At 38.7% G+C, this 23,195-nt stretch overlaps 2 protein-coding genes across 3 annotated transcripts in view; both read left to right on the top strand.

The window, feature by feature from the left end:
• The first annotated feature begins 401 nt into the window (after positions 1-401).
• LOC146616931 (uncharacterized) lies at positions 402-13,484 on the top strand. The gene is made up of 15 exons (XM_085372888.1): positions 402-530; positions 649-717; positions 1,625-1,746; positions 1,863-1,923; positions 2,073-2,219; positions 3,046-3,114; positions 5,233-5,354; positions 5,471-5,531; positions 5,685-5,837; positions 6,292-6,360; positions 7,938-8,006; positions 9,574-9,630; positions 11,428-11,637; positions 11,897-12,148; positions 13,456-13,484. Exons 1-15 carry the CDS (start codon positions 449-451, stop codon positions 13,482-13,484), a joined length of 1,572 nt encoding a protein of 523 aa, XP_085229014.1. The 5' UTR covers positions 402-448.
• A 4-nt stretch (positions 13,485-13,488) lies between these two features.
• Positions 13,489-23,195, top strand: part of akap7 (A kinase (PRKA) anchor protein 7) — a 46,380-nt gene continuing 36,673 nt past the window's right edge. For both annotated transcript variants that reach the window (XM_085373122.1, XM_085373121.1), the window contains exons 1-9: positions 13,489-14,084; positions 14,157-14,406; positions 15,090-15,245; positions 15,598-15,752; positions 15,854-15,990; positions 17,941-18,101; positions 21,280-21,392; positions 21,868-21,914; positions 22,409-22,509. In XM_085373122.1, coding sequence (XP_085229248.1) covers positions 13,911-14,084; positions 14,157-14,406; positions 15,090-15,245; positions 15,598-15,752; positions 15,854-15,990; positions 17,941-18,101; positions 21,280-21,392; positions 21,868-21,914; positions 22,409-22,509 — 1,294 coding nt within the window. In that variant the 5' untranslated portion in view covers positions 13,489-13,910. The remainder of the gene's footprint in view (positions 14,085-14,156; positions 14,407-15,089; positions 15,246-15,597; positions 15,753-15,853; positions 15,991-17,940; positions 18,102-21,279; positions 21,393-21,867; positions 21,915-22,408; positions 22,510-23,195) is intronic.

Genomic DNA, 23,195 nt, shown 5'->3' with positions numbered 1-23,195 from the left:
GCTGCACCCTGCTGGTGTTTTAAGTGTTTGCATGCTGAGCTATTTCAATCTGGCTCTGTAACACAAACTTGAAGACTGATGCTGTGGGACTCGAGTGAAACAACGAAGTCCTTACATAACTGTTATATAGACTTTTAAAGTTTTAAAGATGAGACACATTGCACGATTACATTGTGACATGGTGTTGTTCTTGTTCGTTTTGCCAAAATGTGAAATGTGCTTTGTGTAAAAATTATGTGTACGTTTAACACACAGTGCATGACTTTGGATATTTTAGGACCCAGACTTTTTTTTAGCAGTCATAGTGGGCGGGGCTGCTCATGAACCAATGGTTGCTTAAAGCCCTGCAACGTCATAGCATGACCAACCACTTCAGTCAGTCTACTTTCACTTTCCTTTGACTGTAAACGGTGGCGTTCTTTTGATCAAGCTAGGCTAGACTGACGATATGATCAATACATCTGAAAGTATTTGGGGGTTTTTTCATCCCAGCGTCTCTTTTGCTCCCGAAGACCCCATTTGCACAGCAGGTCTGTTTCCACGTTGTTCAGATGTCATGTCGATCCAACAGGAGAACAGAAACAGGAACTATACAGTATGAGAAATGTCCAACATCCGTATTCTCTGACTTTTTCTTCTTTTCTGCAGGTGAAATCATGGATGGTTTGCTTAAGGAAATAAGAAGCAAGGACCAAGCAGCCGCCTCTGTACTGGAACGTAAGTGGCAGAGAAAATGAGAATATTTATCCTAGGGCTGTGCGATATGACCAAAATCTCATATCCCGATATAAGAATTCTATCGTCCTGATAACGATATAAATCACAAAAATGTAACATTTTCTGTAAATTCTGTGAATCTTTAACAGATGCATGAAACTATACATTTTTAGACATAAGTTAAGCCGTTTTCTTTGTGAGAACCTATTACACGGCGTGCTGCGGGGAAAAGCCTGTTCTAACGTTTGAGTCTAAGGTTTAAAGGTTTATGTGGAACATAAACAAGCGGACACGCGATGCTGTTACCGTCGTTGTTGCTAACCACAACACATAAAAACAGGCGCTTGTCCGTCTGTAGTGTGGTTATATTAAATATAAGAGAAAGAGAGAACTTTAAGAAATTAATATAGCCACTACAGTGACCATCAAAACGATGAAAAAATATTGCTGTAAACAGTTTATTTTGCGACACCACGAAACAAACGATAGCATAAAATGAAACGATAGACGTTTTTATATCGTCATCCGAGATACATCGTTATATCGAAAAGCCCTAATTTATCCTACACTACTAGAGTAAATAAGATGTAAATATTTATGCATATATATATATATATATATATATATATATATATATATATATATATGTATGTATGTATGTGTGTGTGTGTGTGTGTGTGTGTGTGTGTGTGTAGTTACAGTGAGTAGGCTCCGTTGTTGCAACAAATGAGTATAGGTTTCAGAAACCACTGGAAACTTAACAAGAGAAAAATCAACAGAACCACAAATTGAATGTTATTTCAATTCAGTTTTATTTATACAGCGCCAAATCACAACAACGAACAATAATAACTTTAATTTGTATAATCAGGAGGCTACTTGATCAATAACAGATCTGCTCTTTCAGAGGCGGATTTACGCAGTGACTCAGATCTCCAGTCACTGACTTTACAAGACCTGGGTTTGCTGTTCCCTGGAGTTAAAAATGTCAAACTGAGAAGGGAAATCTATGATATAATACACAAGCAGGTAAGCAAGCAAGCTGTGTATAACTGAGAGGAGAGGGATTCAGCTGGACGTGTGTAACCCATATAGAAAGTCAGATCTGGACAATAAACACTTTTATTTGTTTTTCTTTGTTTCAGAAACCAATTGGTGTGCTCATAGAAAAATCCAAGCACTTCATCCCACATGACTCTCTCAGGGGTAAGTACAGCCTGCTAACATTGTTGGCTCTTGCATTTGATTTGGATAGGCGGAAGAAAATAGATGGATGGATGGATTTAGGATGTTTTGGGGAAGTTTTAAAATATCAGATGCAGATTCTTATACATAACCTTAAACTTTCCATCTAGCTGCCTTAACTGAAAATGGAGTTTTGGTCGACTACCTGAAAATTTTGAAGGAAATGAAGACCCAAATGAATAAAGATTTCCTTGATCCGCATATCAATCTACTGGAGGACTTCAGGAAATCTCAACCATCGCAGGACCAGGACAAAGGTTTTTAATCCAGTTTTTTTAAGCCTAATATTAACGTGTCTTAATTTCATGAGTGCAGATTCAAAGCTTTTACAGAGGGTAGCAAACTTCAACTTAATGTAGGTAAAGCTTTTTATCTCATCCAGTCCATTTATGCTGAATATGCATAAGCCATGTCTTTGATATTGAATAGACACAATATCTGACCACAGCTCAGGCTTGTTTGCTTTTACATCTACTTTTACATGAATCCACAGAATGGAAATAACAGAGACATGAAGTCTCAGTTGACATGTTATTCTCTCAATGTAACGGACAGATTAACAGGCATCCATTTTTTTAGTCAATAATGGGCCCTTGCTGCTCCAACATGACTGCACACCAATGCACCAAGCAAAGTCCATAAAGTCATCAATTAGCCACTTTGGTGTGGAAGAACTTGACTGGTCTGCGCAGAGTTCTGACCTCAACCTGACACAACAACTTTGGGATTAATTAGAGTGGAGACTGGGAATCAGGCCTTCTCGTCAACATCAACGTCTGACTTCACAAATTCCCATGAACACTAACCCTTGTGGGTTAATTCTGAAATGATGGGCGTTTTGTGATCAGCTTGGCTAGACTGACAACACGATCAACAATATCTACAGCTAAAAGTATTTGTTGTTTGGGTTTTTTTTCATCCCAGCATCTTCTCTTTTGCTCCTGCAGGCCCAGCTTGTAGAGCAGGTCTGTTTCCACATTGTTCAGATGTTATGTCAATCCAACAGGAGAACAGAAACAGGAACTATACAGTATGAGAAATGTCCAACCTCCGTTTTCTCTGATTTTTTCTTCTTTTCTGCAGGTGAAATCATGGATATTTTGCTTAAGGAAATAAGACGCAAGGATGAAGTGGCAGCCAATAAACTGGAAGGTAAATGGCAGTTTTTTGAGAATATTTACTGTCAGAGTAAATAAGATGTAAATAGGCATAAATATATTACACTGAGTAGGCTCCATTGTTCCTCCATTATGCTGCAAACTAACAAGAAAAAAGCTAACAAAGCCATAAATTGAATTATAATTGTAATTCAACTCAGTTTTATTTATACAGCGCCAAATCACAACAACAAACAATAATAACTTTTATAATGTATAATCAGGAGACTAGTCTAAGGAGCTTGGAAAGAAAAGCGTCTGGACTTCTTTAAGTTGCTTGAAAATGTTTCACCTCTCATCCGAGAAGCTTGTTCAGTTCTAAGAGTCAAATGGCGGAGAGTCCCAGATTTAAACCCAGTGGGAGTTTCCCCCCAAAAGAGGGACAAAGGACCCCCTGATGATCCTCTACCTAATCACATGAGTCAAGGTGTGAAAACGGGTGTGGGTCACAATGTGCCAGGGTTTCGGGTGAGCTCATTGTGAAACCTGGCCCCACCCTATCATGTGTTTTTCTAAGGTCAGATGGTCCTGATGGCCAACAAGGTCCAGAAACTTACCCTGGATCCAGATTAAACCATAGTGTTCTTTGATGTAGTCTCTCTCTTCACTTGCATACCTACCACGGAGGCAGTGGAGACTTTCAGAAAACGACTAGAAGAAGACAGCTCCTTGGAAGTCAGGACCAACTTCACACCCGATCAGATTTGCACCCTGTTACACCTCTGCCTTACCACTTTATATTTCGAATACAATGAGGGTTTCTACAGACACCCCCGTGTCACCTATTGTAGCCAACCTTTACGTGGAGGAAGTGGAAAAAAAGGCTCTTGGCTCTTTTAAAGTTAGAGTACCCAGCCACTGGTACAGATATGTAGACGACACCTGGGTCAAAATCAAAACACAAGAAGTGGAATCCTTCACTGCGCACATTAACGCCGTGGATAAAAACATCAAGTTCACACAAAGGATAACTGTTTGCCTTTCCTGGACTGCGCTGTGCACACTGAAGAGAATGGCAACCTCAACATTGAAGTTTACCGGAAGCCCACACACATAGACCAGTACCTCCTCTTTGACTCCCATCACCCTCTGGAACACAAACTTGGAGAAATTAGACCCTACACCACCGGGCAGAACATGTTCCCTCTAAGCCTGAAGGGAAAAAGAAAGAACACACACATGTAAAGGAAGCACTCAAAACATGCGGGTATCCTAACTGGGCATTTATAAAGTCAGTAAAGATGCACAGAAAAGAAGATCGGACACCAGCTAGGGAGGATAAGAAAGTCAGACGCAACAACATTGTCATCCCCTATGTAGCCGGTGTATCAGAGAAACTCAGGAGAGTTTTCTCCAAGCACGACATCCCGGTGCATTTCAGACCCAGCAATACAGTCAGACAGAAACTGGTTCATCCCAAAGACAAAACTCCAAAACACAAACTTAACAATGTGGTGTATCCTGTACAGTGTAGCGAGGGATGCCCAGACCTCTACATTGGAGAGACCAAACAGCCACTTCACAAGCGCATGGCACAACACAGAAGAGCCACCTCCATGGGACAAGACTCGGCGATCCATTTGCATCTAAAGGACAAAGGTCACTCTTTCGAGGATGCCAATGTTCACATTTTGGACAGAGAGGACAGCTGGTTTGAAAGAGGAGTGAAAGAAGCCATTTATGTCCACTGTGAGCAACCATCTTCCCTTCCCAGACACCTTAACACCCACTCACACCCTGGGCCATCTGACCTCAAGAAATCACATGATAGGGTGGGGCCAGGTTTCACAATGAGCTCACCTGAAACCCTGGCACATTGTGACCCACACCCGTTTTCACACCTTGACTCATGTGATTAGGTAGAGGATCATCAGAGGGTCCTTTGTCCCTCTTTGGGGGGAAACTCCCACTGGGTTTAAATCTGGGACTCTCCGCCATTTGACTCTTAGAACTGAAGAAGCTTCTCGGATGAGAGGTGAAACGTCTTCAAGCAACTTAAAAAAGTCCAGACGCTTTTCTTTCCAAGCTCCTTAGACTACAATGACCTGGAGGACTGAGAACCTTCACAGACAATCAGGAGACTACTTGATCAATAACAGATCTAATCTTTCAGAGGAAGGTTTGAGAGCTGACTCAGATCTCCAGTTACTGACTTTACAAGACCTGGGTTTGCTGTTACCTGGAGTTGAAAATGTCAAACGGATAAGGGAAATCTATGATATAATACACAAGCAGGTAAGCAAGCAAGCTGTGTATAACTGAGAGGAGAGGGATTCAGCTGGATGTGTGTAACCCATATAGAAAGTCAGATCTGGACAATAAACACTTTTATTTGTTTTTCTTTGTTTCAGAAACCAATTGGTGTGCTCATAGAAAAATTCAAGGACTTCATCCCACATGAATCTTTCAGGGGTAAGTACAGCCTGCTAACATTGTTGGCTCTTGCATTTGATTGATTCGGATAAGCGGAAGAAAATAGATGGATGGATGGATTTAGGATGTTTTGGGGAAGTTTTAAAATATCAGATGCAGATTCTTATACATAACCTTAAACTTTCCATCTAGCCGCCTTAACCGAAAATGGAGTTTTGGTCGGCTACCTGAAAATGTTGAAGGAAATGAAGACCCAAATGAATAAAGTGCAAGATTTCCTTGATGCACATATCAATCTACTGGAGGACCTCAGGAAATCTCAACCATTGCAGAACCAGGACAAAGGTTTTTAATCCAGTTTTCTATCTGATCCAGTCCATTTATGCTGAATATTCATAAGCCATGTCTTTGGTATTGAATAGACACAATATCTGACCACGGTTCAACCTTCTTTGCTTTTACATATATTTTTACATGAATCCATAGAATGGAAATAACAGAGACATGAAGTCTCAATTAACATGTCATTCTGCCCATGCCATGCTCAGAGCAGTCTGTGTACAAAAAGTGTTACATTTTGTACATGAATCACAAACACATGGAAAAGGTAAAGTCTGTCAAAATTCTACTATGTTGCCGTTCACAAGATAGATTCTCAGAAACCCCTTACATATAGTATATAACTATGGCATATGACTATATGGTAAATTAGAACTAGAGTGCAGTTAAAATTTTTACATACATTCATAAGATTTTTTTTAAATTTCTTGTAAATATATTATGCCAATGTACTCAACAGGTTCTTCGTCAAGTGGTCCAGTGAAGCGCCACAATAGCCAAACCAGTGACCCTCCACAAATGCAACAAGGTAAATCTCACCTTGTTTTTCTTTGCACTCCAGTGACACACAGATACATGCGTATGGCTATTGTTAAATTTTAATGCTGTTTTACATGAAGGTTTATTAGATACAATTACCAGTAGTGCAATGTTGTCCCCACCAAGGTAAATTTAGCTCTTCACCAGGTGTTAAGGTCAGTGTTGGGAAGGTTACTTTTAAAATGTATTCCACTACAGATTACAGAATACATGCCCCAAAATGTATTTTGTAACGTATTCCGTTACATTACTCAATGAGAGTAATGTATTCTGAATACTTTGGATTACATAATATATTATCATGCTTTTTACAACTACATGAATGTACTATTGCTGTGTGATTTATTACTATTACTGAAGGCTACTCACCTTACCAATACCAACTAGATTTTTAAATCTTAATATAAAATGAGTAACAGTAGGGTGGACATTTTGCAGCAATCGCGTGGTTATAGTGGGCGGGGCTGCGCATGTACTCCAATAACCAATGCTGGATCACAGCATGACCAAACTGTTCAGTCAGTCTACTTTCACTTTTTGTTGACCGTAAACGGTGGGTGTTTTTTTGATGAAGCTAGAATAGACTGACAGTACAATGCAAATATCTACATCTAACAGTATTGGGGGGTTTTCATCCCAGCATCTTCTCTTTTGCTCCTGCAGGCCCAGCTTGCACAGCAGGTCTGTTTCCATGTTGTTTAGATGTCATGCCGATCCAATAGGATAACAGCAACAAAAATTTCCAACCTCTGTTTTCTCTGATTTTTTTCTTCTCTTCTGCAGAGGAAAACGTTTGTGTGTGTACATCAGTATAATCGGTATACTAGGAAATCGTGCATTGACAAAAGTTCCCCTTTGCTTGGAATGCAAAGTGCGTTAAATGCGTTAATTTTTTAACACGTTGTTATTTTTATTTTTTTTCAAATTAATAAATCGCAATTAACGTGTTAAATTCCCACCCCTAATTCATATATATATGTATATATAGTTACAGTAAGTAGGCCCCTTGTTGCAACAATTGAGTATAGGTGTCAGAAACACCTGGACTACCTTATGCCGCAAACTAATAATAATTTAAAAAAAAAAAACCCACAAAAGTAATTATAATGAAATGATTTGTATAATCAGCCTAATCTTAATGTGTCGTAAGTTCATGAGTGTAGATTCAACAGGCATCCATTTTTTTAGTCAGTAATTCAAACACTGCTGGCTTTTCATTTAGTTGATTTTATGTATTTCTCACTGGTTAGAATTAAAAGTAAAAGTGCAAACATTTGTGTAATTTTATCTGATTTAAGTTCCTGCCACAAAATCCGCTGGTGTAGCAGTCTGCTTCAAGTGTTAAATCTTGCACATGAATCACAAACACATGGAAAAGGTCAAGTCAGTCGAAATTCTGCTATGTTGTCATTCACAGGATAGATTTTCAGAAACCCCTTACATATAGTATAAAACTATAGTATATGACGATATATATTATTACTTAAGTACAGTTAAGATTTTTACATACATTCATAAGATTTTTTTTAATTTCTTGTAAATGCGTTATGCCAATGTACTCAACAGGTTATTTGTCAAGTGGTCCAGTGAAGCGCCACAATAGCCAAACCAGTGACCCTCCACAAATGCAACAAGGTAAATCTCACCTTGTTTTTCTTTGCACTCCAGTAAAATTTAACACAGGCTATTGTTACATTTTAATGCTGTTTTACATGAAGGTTTATTAGATACAATTACCAGTAGTGCAATGTTGTCCCCACCAAGGTAAATTTAGCTCTTCACCAGGTGTTAAGGTCAGTGTTGGGAAGGTTACTTTTAAAATGTATTCCACTACAGATCACAGAATACATGCCCCAAAATGTATTTTGTAACGTATTCCGTTACATTACTCAATGAGAGTAATGTATTCTGAATACTTTGGATTACATAATATATTATCATGATTTTTACAACTACATGAATGTACTATTGCTGTGTGATTTATTACTATTACTGAAGGCTACTCACCTTACCAATACCAACTAGATTTTTAAATCTTAATATAAAATGAGTAACAGTAGGGTGGACATTTTGCAGCAATCGCGTGGTTATAGTGGGCGGGGCTGCGCATGTACTCCAATAACCAATGCTGGATCACAGCATGACCAAACTGTTCAGTCAGTCTACTTTCACTTTTTGTTGACCGTAAACGGTGGGTGTTTTTTTGATGACGCTAGAATAGACTGACAGTACAATGCAAATATCTACATCTAACAGTATTGGGGGGTTTTCATCCCAGCATCTTCTCTTTTGCTCCTGCAGGCCCAGCTTGCACAGCAGGTCTGTTTCCATGTTGTTTAGATGTCATGCCGATCCAATAGGATAACAGCAACAAAAATTTCCAACCTCTGTTTTCTCTGATTTTTTTCTTCTCTTCTGCAGAGGAAAACGTTTGTGTGTGTACATCAGTATAATCGGTATACTAGGAAATCGTGCATTGACAAAAGTTCCCCTTTGCTTGGAATGCAAAGTGCGTTAAATGCGTTAATTTTTTAACACGTTGTTATTTTTATTTTTTTTCAAATTAATAAATCGCAATTAACGTGTTAAATTCCCACCCCTAATTCATATATATATGTATATATAGTTACAGTAAGTAGGCCCCTTGTTGCAACAATTGAGTATAGGTGTCAGAAACACCTGGACTACCTTATGCTGCAAACTAATAATAATTTAAAAAAAAAACCCACAAAAGTAATTATAATGAAATGATTTGTATAATCAGCCTAATCTTAACGTGTCGTAAGTTCATGAGTGTAGATTCAACAGGCATCCATTTTTTTAGTCAGTAATTCAAACACTGCTGGCTTTTCATTTAGTTGATTTTATGTATTTCTCACTGGTTAGAATTAAAAGTAAAAGTGCAAACATTTGTGTAATTTTATCTGATTTAAGTTCTTGCCACAAAATCCGCTGGTGTAGCAGTCTGCTTCAAGTGTTAAATCTTGCACATGAATCACAAACACATGGAAAAGGTCAAGTCAGTCGAAATTCTGCTATGTTGTCATTCACAGGATAGATTTTCAGAAACCCCTTACATATAGTATAAAACTATAGTATATGACGATATATATTATTACTTAAGTACAGTTAAGATTTTTACATACATTCATAAGATTTTTTTTAATTTCTTGTAAATGTGTTATGCCAATGTACTCAACAGGTTCTACGTCAAGTAGTGAGAATAGCCAAACTAGTGACCTTCCAGAAATACAACAAGGTAAATTTCACCTTCTTTTACTTACAGTCTAGTGACACACAGACACATGCATATGGAGCTATGTATGGCTATTGTTAAATAGCCATACATAGCTACATAGCTGTTTTACATCAATATTTGTTAGATACAAGTACCAGTAGTGCAAATCGGTTCTCACGCTCTCCTTCTTTCAAGCGTGACCATCCACATAAAAGACAAGGTAAATTTAGCTCTTCACTGTTAAAATGTAAGGTTGTATTATTGACCAGGTTTTAAGGTTTCCAACTCCAGGCAATATTCAATATTCACTTATTATATGTTAAAAAAAAACTCAGAAATCTAACTTAATACACTGTTATACACACTATATTGCCAGAGGTAATCACCCATCCAGATGATTGAATTCAGGTGTTCTAATCACTTCCATGGTCACAGGTGTATAAAATTAAGCACCTAGCCATGCAGACTGCTTCTACAGACAATTCTGAAAGAATAGTTTACTCTCAGGAGCTCTGTGAATTCCAGCATGGTGTCGTGAAAAAAACACCAGCTGTCTGACAAGTGCAGTTGTAAAATTTTCTTGCTGCTAAATATTTCACAATCAACTCTCAGTGACTGAAAATGATTGGGAATGACAGCAACTCAGCCACCAAGTGGTAGGCCACGTAAAATCACAGAGCGGATTTAGCGGAGGCACATAATCCGTAGAGTCATGGTATGGTTTTCCATAGCCAAGATGCTAGATCCAAGCTTTATTTCAATAAGTCCAAGGTGTTGGATGCAGTGGTGTAAAACACGACATTACTGAAGCATTTGAGACGTGTTCTCTCGAGTGACGAATCACACGTCTTTGTCTGGCAATCTGATTGATGAGTCTGGGTTTGGCAATTGCCAGGAAAACAGTACTTGTCTGACAGCATTGTGCCAAGTGCAAAGTTTGGTGGAAGGGGGATCATAGTTTGCTATGGGGCATGGTGTTTCAGGAATTGGGCTCGGCCCCTTAATGCTTTAGCAAACCAAGACATTTTGAAATATTTCATTCTCCCAACTTTGTGGGAACAGTTTGGAGATGCCCCCTTTCTATTCCAACATAGAAGGAACATGACTGAAATTGACTGGCCTGGACAGAATCCTGACCTCAACCTAACAGGACATCATTCGGTTGAATTAAAGCAGAGATTGCGAGCCAGGGCCTCTCGTCAACATCAATGTCTGACCTCACAAATGTGCTTCTGGAAGAATGCTCAAAAACTCCCATAAACACTCCTAAACGTTGTGGAAAGCCTTCCGAGAAGAGTTAGAAACTGTTATAGCTGAAAACAATGGGCTGGCATCATATTAAACCATATAGATTAAGAATGGTATGCCACTTAAGTTCATATGTGTGTAAAAGCAGACAAGCAAATACCTTTGGCAGTACAGTGTATCAAATGATATTTTGTTCCACTCTAAAAAATTGTATTGAAAAATAAACCCTAAAATTTCAGCTGCATGTTGTATAGTTACCTGAGCACATATATTTTCGAGAATGCTTAACATTTTTATATTTGCATTTAGATGATCTAAAACACTATGTTTAAAACCTGTTCAACTCAAAACTTTATATATAAAAGACTCAGACAGCTCTGTTAATCATTCTAGTAATGTTTTGAAATTTAAGCAAGAATTTTTTGTGCTATATTAATAAATTGATTTCACTCATTGAAGCAAAGTCTTTTATTTCATTTATCATGAATCACTGTATTCCAGGAAGTTTAATTTGATTCTCCTGTGAATTTAACTTGCTTTTATTTGTAATTTTTTGTATTATTTCTATAGCCACACTGAAGTACAAGATGGTGATAAGTGGAAAAACCTTTAATGCCCATCAACAGATACTGGAAAAAGTAAAGGCTTTAAGTGAGGATCCAGATTTGAATTTGATCGAACTGGAAGACAGCAATCAGGATTGCCAGGCCATTATTGTCTTCTGTCCCATTGTTTCACGTATGGGGACAGATATTGATGCAGCCATGACGCAAGTCAAAGGTAAGGGAAAGAATTAAATTAGTCATCCATTCAAAAAATTGCAGTTGTGTTTTATGAGACATTTTTGGGTTTGAGAATACGACCTGAAAGTAACTCATAATAATGATGAGCTTTTAAAAGCATCAGGAATAGCATGAATTTTGTCTAATGTTTCTATAGTATAAGAAAATCTGTGGCCATTAAATTTTTTTTCTTTTAATACTTTTCCACTGTTATGTTATGTTCTCGTAATCCGTCTCCTCTTTTTTGCTCTCTGTAGGTTCTCAGCCTGTCATTCTGGTTTTGATGCATCACGCACATGAACCCAAGTGTGTAACTTTAATGAAAACATGGGTTGGCGTTTCTAATGTTGTGTTACCTTTCCATGTGTTCTACCATGAGACAGTGCATGGATTGTTGCAGTGTCAGCAAAATAACGATGCCATTTCTGAAATTCGAAAGGCATTACTGCAGCACGCAGATATCCAGACAATTAAAGATACAAGTGGAAAGACACAGAATGTGGCTGCTAGTAATTATGGTGGTATTATTGGTATTCCATTAATGAGAATTCAATCCCTTTTTAAATAAATTTTCATAGTGTAAAGTCAGATATCACAAGTCAAAGAAACTGTAAATATGTCCCATGCATTACTCTTTTGTAATCCACTTTTTTTGCACTGTATCACTTGAGTAGTGCAGATTGCTCTGACCATTTGCATAGGAATTGAGGATTTTATGGTTTTGATCATGCAAAATAATTATTTTGTGCATTGTGAAACAAAAGGACAGCACAGAATCGTCTTTGTGACCTTTATTTCAGTACTTTAAGATATTTCAGCTGTAAGGGAAGTTGCCGAGTCAACAGGTGTGATCATGAAGTGTCAAAGAAGAGGTCAGAGACACAGTATATGGGTGTAGATAGCCATAAAACTACTTTCAACTGTAACAACTGTTGTTTATCTCTAAAAAAACAAAAGTGACAGTTACAGCTATATGTACACAGTGACATCGTAAGTCCTTTGATCATTAAGATAAATAATAAATATATTTATATCAAAGTCAAATATATTGTGATTAGTTTCACAGTTGCTATGTAAATCTGCAAGTTATTTTCATCTTTCAGAAAAAAAATCAAGCCAATGTTTAAAATTGTGAATAAAAATGTAAAAAAAAAACATCCGTTGTCTTCTTTTTCTTTTTTCCTTTTTTTTTCTTTTTTTTTTTTTTTTAAATTGAGGGGTCCTGAACAGTTCAAAACACCAGTGTAATTTACAGTATAATTTAGCCTAGTTCAGCTAATATTTCTACTGTTATTTTCTATATTCTTGACTTTTATTCACTCTAAGAAAGACTAAAGAGTGCAAAGACCACATATTCAATGATAAGCCACTTTATACATGTATACATTATATTCATAGAAAATGAAAAATTGTGTGTGACAAACTTTTTTTTTTTTTTTTTGGCTCGTGTAAAGTTTGTCATCTAAATAAAAATGAACTAACATAAACTGCGCTGTATTCTAGTATTTGACGGAATAATTACGTTTAATCCGGTCCTTTGATTTGCTAGCAACGCCAAATTTATGTCACATAAATGACGTGTTATTAATTCTTTAGATTAGCACTGTGGTACTTAAACTGTGTTTTGAGGCCCCCTGGGGCGTAGAGCTTCTGCAGAAAGGCATTCGTGAAAGGGAAATTTATGGTGGAAAGAAATAGTAAATATGAAGTTAAACTAAGCTGGATGAATATGATTGTGTCTTTAGTGTCTTTGTTTTCCTAAATGGAGAGGACATGTACTTTTATTTTGAAAATGTTTGTTTTATTTTTTTTCTAGACCGGAAGTTTGATATTGTTTACAAATGAATGCTTCCGGTAGGTCCTGCTAGTTAGCGCGTTGGCATGAATATTATTTTGTGTTATTTACCTTACCAGTTTTGATACAAACACTACCACCTGCGTGCTTTTTGCGCCAGCTCGATATAAAAAAAGTAAGAAAAATGTGCGCGTATTTCGTTTAGTTTGATAAACAGTAGCACAGCTCCGTTAGAGTGAGTTAGCTAACAGTTGTATAGCTCAGCAGATGTTCTGCAGCATGGCTCTGATATATTTCAACAGGTGTTGTAAATGGAGGTAAAGTCAGTCTTTTGAGTTTCATAAGAAGCTGCAGACTTGTGGGTTTGTTTGTTTTTTGTGGTAGTTGCAATGTTGTTCTCTGTGATGCCTACTTCATACATTTCTCTGTTTAAAAATCTAAAAGTTTATATCTAAAATTGAACAGACTTGTGTGTTATGATCTTCAGCCGTGTGATATTGAGCCTCGGGTCTAAGCGTTCACAAAGCGCGTGTTTACATAGGATATGTGCTGTTAATGAAGTGCTGCTTAGGAGTCAGCATTCAGTATCTGTCAGTCATTGCCAACGAGCTCTTCGCCTCAAGCCGCCTGCACAGCGGTTCAGATTTCAGGTAATGAAGAGAAAAATCAAGCTGGCTGCAGAAAGTGTAACCTGGAAATGATACATGGCCTCTCTGTTTTAGGTGACAGCACCGTCCTATCATCATCTGCTCACCGTGTGTGATATGCAGCCAGCCAGCATCTCCTACGGAAGAGACACAACTGCAGTTGCATCAGATGAGGATGATGAGGGTGATGAAAATCTGGCAGGAAAGGAGGTCGGAGAAGAGCACAAGGACCTGAGAGAGATGGTGATGACTTCAGCCCAGACAGGGGCAGTCAGCATGGAGGTCCAGGAAAGTCCTGCAGATCCTGAAGCTGCCTCGGTGTCCAGTAAGTTAAATGGCTGAAACTGTCATACAATACTGACTAATCTTTGGTTTAATTGGGGAATAGATTCACTTTTTTGTTGGCTTCCTGGTACCACATAATTTGAAATCTGTGTTTTATTTAGCAAAGCAATATTTATCAAATGTGAGTGTGGACAACAATAGACTAGTAAACATGACTGCCACGTGTCCTTGCATGATTGAATTTAAATGAAAAAAGTTTCATAACTGCTTTTTAAAATTTTATGAGGTGACCAAACGTAACTTTAAGTTTTTGCCAGAAACTCTTAAGCTTATGGCTTAACACGTTTTATAATGCAGTTCTGCCTGAGTCAAAGTCCAGATGCAATTTAGATGACGACTCGTACAGTAGCAATAATTTAACGTTAGAAGAACACAATCTTCTATGCCAGCATTCTGCACTTGAGCAACTTAAGCACACTGTAAAAATGTTACGGTGCCAGAAACTTAATACTCAGTACCAATACCTCTTGTATGATTCTCAGACTTTCAGATTTTGGGTATCATAATTTTGGGTTCTGGTGCTGTGTCTAGCACACTATTTCATGAGCCGTGTCGAGTCTGTGGGTGACACTCCATGCCTGTGACTGCATGTCTGTTCTTTTTTTCATTTGTATATTCAGTTCATGTAGATACAGTATGATAAACTTGTTTGTTTTTTGACAGCTCCTTCAGGATCAAGTGAGAAGAAGACTAGAAGGAAGTTGAGGAGGGAGAGGAAGAAACTGATGAAGAAAACACTGAAGTCTTCTGATACTTCTGAAAACTTATTGTCAGAGCTTCCATTTGCTTTGGCCAGCCCAACAACATGGAAAGCACTATGTATGTTCCTAATGTTTTATAATTACTTGAATTAGCAGCATTTTCCCCCACTATTAAGAAGCCTTGATGACAAGTCAAGCGGGCACCTTATGGCTAATAAGTGGTCTGTTTTCACTGTCGTGATCCTGTATTATATTTATTTTCATGCAAATCCTTAGCATGATGTCCAGTTTTTATGTGTGGGTGTTGGTGCTAGAGGAACGGAATCAGAAGCAACTTCATATTTTCATAGCTTATATTTTACACCTCCAACTCTATTAGAACTACATAACAAAATAGGATGTGTTTTCACGATTTGGGACCTTTTAATTGATATTTTTAATTGTAACTTTCATTTTGCTGTTGTCCGTAGTCCCCAGCCAAGAGTCAACTAAGAAAAAGAGAAAGAGAAAGCGAGGAGACAGCGAGGGCCGAGTGGACAGTGAGGACGATGGGGACAAGAAGAAGAAAAAGAAAGAGAGCCAGCGACCCAATTACTTTGTCTCCATCCCCATTACTAACACTCAGGTAAGAAGCTGGAGCAGGTGGAGTTTATGCACATTGTGTCTCACAAATCACAGTTTAAGGACGTGACCTTTAACTGACTTCTGCTCTCTGTCCACTGACAGATAAGTTCAGCTGTGAGTGAGGTCCAAGAGGCCGTGCTCCAGCAGGACCCCCGACTGGCCAAAGCTATGATCCCTGTCCCAACTCTTCACATCACGCTTTTAGTCACTCATCTTGCCAATCAGGAGCAAGTAGACCTGTGAGTTGGTGCGCATGCTGACATCCACATCACATCACACACACAGAAGTTCATATGAATACTATGACACCCAAATTGTCTGAAATTACCTTTGCTTCTTTAACTAACTATAACTACATTGTAGAATGTAAGTGCATGTCATATTTCATGCTATAGCACACTAACATTAAAAAGCAGACATTATATTGTTCATGACAGCAATAAATGACGTTTTAGTAGTTACATCAGGAAGTAAACTTTGCTCTGAATAAGAGTCACCCTCAAACTGAAGAAGTTAATTATCATTTAGATACCCATCCTTTTCTTACTGCGACATAATAAAATGACTTCTATCACAAAAGTCTTCTGTTGATCCCACAACAAAATGCTTTTTTACAGCAGCCATTTTGAACTCAGATGTTACTCGTAGCATTAAAAATGGCCTTGAGTAGTAACAGTAAAAAGACGGCTATTGTTAATGTTATTAGTTACAGCAGAGCTTCTTCTGTGAGCCTGAAAATGATCATCTAAGTGCTCACAGCGTTGTGGGTTGCTTTTTATATTCCACTTTTCTGGTCTTATTGATCACTCCAGCACTGCGAGCCACATTCACACACACACATTCTTGCAGCTCTTTGATTCATTCCTTCAGAGCTTTTTTTTTTTTTTTAAATAACACACATTGGATCCTACATTACAGGGCTGGGCCGAGGCTCATTATTGTACCTAAGAAGACTCAGATTCAATTCAGTTCAACTCAGGTAAACTTAGTGCCAAATTACAACCATAGTCACCTCATGGTGCTTTATATTGTAAGGTAAAATCCCTAAAATGTCAGAAAGAAACCCTTCGGTATTGCACAACCCTCTATGAGCAAGCACTAGGTGACAGTGGGAAGGAAAAACTCCCTTTTAACAGGAAGGAACCTCCAGCAGACCCAGGCTCAGAGAGGGGCGGCAAATAAAATGACCAAAGCTATGCAACAAAAAACTTTTTTACCAAAACAATTTTCAGCCCCTCACTGAGATCATTGTATTCCCCAGATTACTGTGTTGGGTCGCTCCTCCTCCTCCATGCAGAGAATCCTCAGCAGCTTTTTTTTTTCCCCCAAACATGCACACATGCATGTAGCAGCGGTGTACTCAGTGACAGCCGGTGTCGTGTCTTGGGATGTAGGTTGACTAGAACAACATCTCTTTTGTTCCGGTTTCTCCATTTTCTTTATTGTTCTCTGAGCATAAAATGCAATGCTCGGCAAAATCCTGTTGCAGAAGTAAATATATGGATGCAGTGTCGGCAGTGCCTAATTACCAACGTGTCACATTAGGTACGGCTTGTGTCTTATCTTTTCCTCTCAGCACTTCCACGACGGTCAGGCTGTACATTTTTACCAGTGGTTTGGATGTTTTAGAGTAAGCCTTGTCTTAGTCAGCTTAGATTAAAAATCACCTATTTTATGTGTCAGTTAAAGTGAATAAACGCCCCTGGATTGGATTTCATTACATCATTTTCATCTTAAACGTTCTTTTAAGCATTTTAAGCATTTTCAGTTATTTTTTACTCTGTCAGCACATATCTGTCCCACACACATCCTAAAGGCTAAAATACTAAATGAGTTCAAATTCTGCCACTGCACATATCATATCATATACAACTGAAGTAAATTGAAAGTCGGTAGAAAAATAAAGATTTGAGTTTGAAATTGCTGTTCTCGCATAGCTTTAGAGGCTGATGGAAATATAAAGGCAGTCTGTGTTTTTGTGAGCTAACTCCGTGACACTCAGGGACATCGGAGCTGCGTTATGTGATGAAGTGATGCTTAATCCCATCAAGAAGAAGATGGTGTTATTAGTAATCACTAGATTCTCCCATTATGTAATATGACAGGAAGGGAGCGAGAGAGGGGATTAAGTCATGAATGTGTGTGCGTGTTTGTGTGTTGTGCATATTCATGTGTATATTTCCTTATAGGGCGGCAGCGGTGCTGGCTCAGGTTGAGCCGTCACTGGCTGAGTTGCTGGGTGGGAGGGATCTGGTCTTGCCCTTCTCAGGGATAAGTCATTTCAGGAAGGAGGTGGTGTTTGTCGGACTGGCCTGCGGACAACACAGACACACACTGGACAGCTTGGCAGGTCAGTGGCAAACATTTAGCTTCTTGCTCTTGTGGTCATCCTTCCTCTCTCTGTCTCTTTGGTGTTTAGGTTTGAAAGCATTGAGTGACATTTTTGTTCTACTTGCTTTTCACGCTTTAGTAGAGGGTGAAATTCAATGCTAATGTGATATTGTACTTGGTGTGCACTCTGGAGGGGTGTCTGAAGTTGGAATCAGCTGCTAGTAGCTAATAGTGTCTGCTTACGTTTCTACATATGAGATCAATTAAAAGTATGCACAGTTGGAGGGTTTTTCCTTCTCGAGACACTACGAAGCTTAAAACACCTTAATGCAGGTGGATGCTTGCTGTGGTGGAGCCTTTCTTATGGGTATCAATGATTAGACAACTGCAAGAGAATGAGATGTTTAAGATCTTTAAGATGTTTTAAGTCATAAGTCTCTCATTCAGAAGTCATGGAAAGTCTAAGCCTGACGTTTGTCTCGGAGACAACAGAGGACCTGGTAAAACGAGAATAGCGGAATTCTAAAAATAAATTGCAGCCAGTTTGGTAAGAACCTCCGGGTCAAAGTTATACATCGTACAAACGTGTAGAAATGATTAAAGTCATACTCTGTGTAGTGCAGAGACGTCCACATTTTGATTTGTTTTTCAGTGTGAACACGTCCTCATCTGTAATTTAGTCAATCTGATTAAATAAAATGGAATTTTTGATGTTTTTCCTTTTCTGTTATCTGTGTGTGTGTGTGTGTGTGTGTGTGTGTGTGTGTGTGTGTGTGTGTGTGTGTGTGTGTGAACATTTCTGTTCCTACATTTTTCTTCTTGTGCCTAAATCCACGTGTGTGGGTGCCTTCAGAATCTTTTGCATGTTTGTTTTTGTGTTGTGCCTCCGGCAACAACATTAAGCCATTTCTAAGAGGATTCCCACTCCAATGCTCTTGCACCACTAAAACACACACACACACACACACACACACACACACACACACACACACACACACACACACACACACGTTTAATACACAGTAAATGAGGTGACCTTCACTTAATACTTTCCATTTTCACCCTTAACAGTTAAATTGGAAGTATGCTGTAATTAATGTGTGTATGATACTTAAGGTTTTTCGATTGTTTCTACCTCTGTGAGATGTTCTATATTAATGTGAACATATAGTGTTTGGGCAGCATTACTGTTTTTGTGGGATTTGTAGCTGCTCGTGCTGAGATTTGCTGCTGAGAGCCAAAAATGTGCTACATTGGCCAAGCAAAGGCAAATCCCAGAAAGAATTGAGTGTCAGGGTTTGGTGTAATTCAGCAATACTGAAGCCGTTTTGTTTTATACAGAGCTACAAAGGCAAAGTTTCTACATATTATTACTTTTGATCTGAGAGTTTGAGGGGGATTTTATTTTATCTAAGTCTCAAAAACACTAAATCAGACAGCGATGGGTTTTGGGCATGGCTGTAATTAGCTGGGGCTAACTTTCCAGAACCAGTGATTTGGGACAAGGTTATCTAACTTAAAAGAAGTGGGATGAAATGCTGATGTGAGTATATAGTGTATCACATCCTGTTATGATACAATTATCAGCAAGCTGGCACCAGATATCAATCTTCTTAGTGAAACTTGAAGCTGTTTGAAGCAGAGAACAGTACCAGGTAATACTAAATGGCGGACAGTGGGGAATGCTAACTGGAGAGCTGGTAACACTTGCATTGAAATTAAATGGTATTGATGCACGCTGAGACCAAAATGCAGGGAATAAATTCATATTTCACACCTTTTATGCAGGTTTTTTTATCTTTTGGTTGCATGGATGCCATGATCTGTCAAAGCAGCGTGCCACGTATCGCAGAATCGCTGTGTTGTGATGCTGTTTGGATGATGTTACGTCCTTGCTGGTGTTTCGCTCTTTTCTTTGCTCTCTGCTTCATCGTGTACGTCTCCTGTGCTCCTCCGGACGAAACAGAAACGCAGACAGAGGAGAGAAAGTGACAATTAAGGTTCAAAGGAAATGCTGATGTTTCTTTGGCTGGGAAGCTTTTACTGCACTAATGTTAATGTATGTAAAAGCTTTGCTTGGATGGCTGTATTGAATTTTCAGCAGCACCACGACCTGTTCCAGGACCTCGTGGTTAAGACATTAATGAACAGGGCTTTTCTCATCTGGTTATCAAAACAAGCTGGAGAATTTGAGAGTGTGGAGGACTCTGGGGGACGAGTTGCAGGCAAGTGGAAGGATAATGCAAAAGGGCTGATATGAAAGTCATAGATCTTTGCATATTAAACAAGTTAAAGGTGTAGAGTTACATTTTATGGGATGAATGGAATATTTTAATGGCCCCTCCACCCCCTGTGAATCTGAGTTTGTAAGGCTTTCCTCATTAGTAGTAACATTAGTACCGCAAACAAAGTTTATGTTGAAACATAAACTTTGTTTTCACGTAGACTGAAGCTTCTTTTAGGGCCCTGCTTATGAAGCATTTAGAAAAGTTGGAAGTTTAACAAGCAGCATTCATAAAGAACGGCTCTGGTTGTTGTTTTTGCAGAAAATTACTCTGTAGGGACAGAAGATTTACAAATCAAAATTCCTTATGGGAAGTGCTATAAGAAAAGGAAATATAAGACAGGAAGTCAGGCTCTCTCGTCATCTTGTCTGTACTTTCCACCACTGGTATTGATTATATACTAACCTTTCTCTCCCTGTAGAGCTCCTCATCTAAAAATACCTCTGTAGTCTGACTCTAAACACTGTTTGTCTGTATATTTGTCCTTGCAGGCTTGTCTGTGTGTTCACGCCTTTGTTCACTTATCTATCTTTATCTCAGTAGCTAAATGATATTTTGGCTAAAAGCTTTTTTCCCCATCATCTGACACACATTCTCAGCCATCTGTGGCTGCTCCATTTGTGTGCTCTGTTATAGCAGTAAAAAAAAATCTATAATAGGGAGTCGAGATGCTCGAGCGGAAGAAATGGAGTCACGTTATTGTGCATTTGAATCCACGTCATGTTCTCTATATTTATGCATGTGTATCATTATATCAGTTATCATGCTTCCTTTTAGTTTATTAAATGTGCTTGTTTTGGTTTGCTGTGAAAATATGCTGAATTTTTTGATGTGCTTATTTTCAGTATTTAATTGAATGACTCACTGGGAGAAGGTTTATATTAAAAATAAATGTGCGCACGTCTGTTGCAGAGTTGTTGCGGAGCCGTTTTGAGGAGCAGGGGCTTCTGCAAGGAGACTGCCGAGGGTTTGAACCCCACCTCACCATTATGAAGCTGTCCAGAGCTTCAAAACTCCGATCTCAGGTTTGTGTTGTTTTTAATAAAAAGCTGCTTTTAACTACACCATCTGCACTGGTGCTTCTCCCTCCCCTTCCTCTCAGAAGCTGTTAAAATGTTGCAGCTGTAGGTAAATGTCACATTGTGGCTACAGCAGAAACTGATAATGGGCATTAGAATTAATAACTAAGAAGAAATTTGAATTTATATCACTTTAGAGTTCGTGATGACTACTGTAAAGGTTAAGGGCCAAACACCAAGAAGAGAGAGGAGATAAATAAAGAAGATATGAAAGATGGTTGAGGGTGGATGATAAGGGAAGAAGAATTATAGCATCTATCTCGTTCCCTCTGACACTTTATCTTACCTTATCCTTCCTGGTGCCTGCCGGGCGGCGAACTTGTCTTCTTCCTGTCAGTGCGTTTGTGTGCGTGCAGAAATTTCACTTTGTTTATCGCAACCTGTGACTAATACGACTTCCTTTCTCCTTTGTCTCTCTCAGGGTATAAAGCGTGTGGACCCGGCCCTTTACTCCAACTACACTGACAAGTAGGTACTTTGTTTCTCATACAATGAAAACTTCATAATCTGCACAGCACATTATAAGGTTTGGACTTCTTGTGCAGTGGGGCCATTGTAAGACTCACACAGCAGCTATAGATGACACGGTGCTTGAACATTATGGCATCTCGTAATGTTTTGACTCAGTTTTTGTGGTTTTTAAGATGCAAATTTACACAGAAACCTAGTGTACCATATATTTAAAGCCATCTCCCTGGTGCAAAATACATTTGACATCTGATCACTCCAGCATGAGAATAGTGCAGGTAATAATCCTTTGAATTCCCAGCTTACGAGTGCTCATCCTCTCTCTCCCACCTGCTGCGTGTGAAAAAGGCTTAAATTTGGCTGTCACCCCCGCTGCTCTTTGCCATCATGCGGCTATATGACTGACATCTGCCTTTATTATCTGCTGGAGGCCTCAGTGCTCGCTGCGTCTTTATCTTCTGTCATTGTGACTGTTTTTCGTTTCATCACCACAGATTCTTTGGAGATCAGACGGTGGAGCGGGTGGATCTTTGTTCTATGTTGAAGAAGAAGCAGCAAGATGGATATTACCACACTGAAACGTCACTACAGCTCGGTTAGTAAAGGCACAAACTCACACAGTTATTTTCGATGCTTGTTTTGTTGTGTCAGAGGCAAAACTGAACCACCGGAGGGCGCTGTCAGCTCGCATGAGAGTCTCAACAATTTGGTTTTCATAGCTGTGGGTAAAATGTGCTCACAGCAACAACAGTTTGGCTTAATATTTTTGTAATTTGAGAAGTGAACTGGAGCTCAGTTTTGTTATTCATTAGAATGAGGATTTGGTGGTTTTGCTGATTTTATCTGCCAGTATGACTGCAGTTTTTTCATTTTCTTGCTACTTGCTGTTGTTGTTAGTGGTTTGATCAGTTTTCTTTTTTATTCTAAGGGGATTTGTGTAACACCGTCAAACTTCAAGTACTTAGCAGAACTTAAAAGAGAGGCACAGTGGTTTAATCAAACACAGCAGTGTTACACAAGAGAGCTAATTTCCATTTTAGCCATTACCACCCAGCTGTGTATTAACGCCTGCCGGGTCTTTGAAAACTTGGCGGCGGTAGAGAATAATGACTCAAATTTCCTCTAAATGTAAGAAGTAATGGAAGGTTTCTGCTTTAAAAACTTAAGCAGTTTCATTACTGTGAGTAGAACATGTAAAAATGTGAGTGTGCAAAACATGAAGGGGAATGGCTCATGCTTTTAGTTCGGTTTGATGTGAATCGCGTAGAATAATTCTTGTGC

Source organism: Diplotaxodon limnothrissa, linkage group LG15 (genome assembly GCF_057381915.1).
Source record: "Diplotaxodon limnothrissa isolate DT_005_m linkage group LG15, D_limnothrissa_male_GT1.1, whole genome shotgun sequence".
Lineage (NCBI taxonomy): Eukaryota > Metazoa > Chordata > Actinopteri > Cichliformes > Cichlidae > Diplotaxodon > Diplotaxodon limnothrissa.
The sequence above is the reverse complement of the archived record's forward strand: the minus strand, read 5'-3'. Positions and strand labels throughout refer to the sequence as shown.

Excerpts from the sequence above, each read along its gene's own strand:
- LOC146616931 (XM_085372888.1), top strand. The coding sequence starts at position 449 with ATGATCAATACATCTGAAAGTATTTGGGGGTTTTTTCATCCCAGCGTC. Across the intron at positions 8,007-9,573 it reads CCCTCCACAAATGCAACAAG|GTTCTACGTCAAGTAGTGAG; the intron begins GTAAATCTCACC and ends TGTACTCAACAG. Across the intron at positions 9,631-11,427 it reads CCTTCCAGAAATACAACAAG|CCACACTGAAGTACAAGATG; the intron begins GTAAATTTCACC and ends TTATTTCTATAG.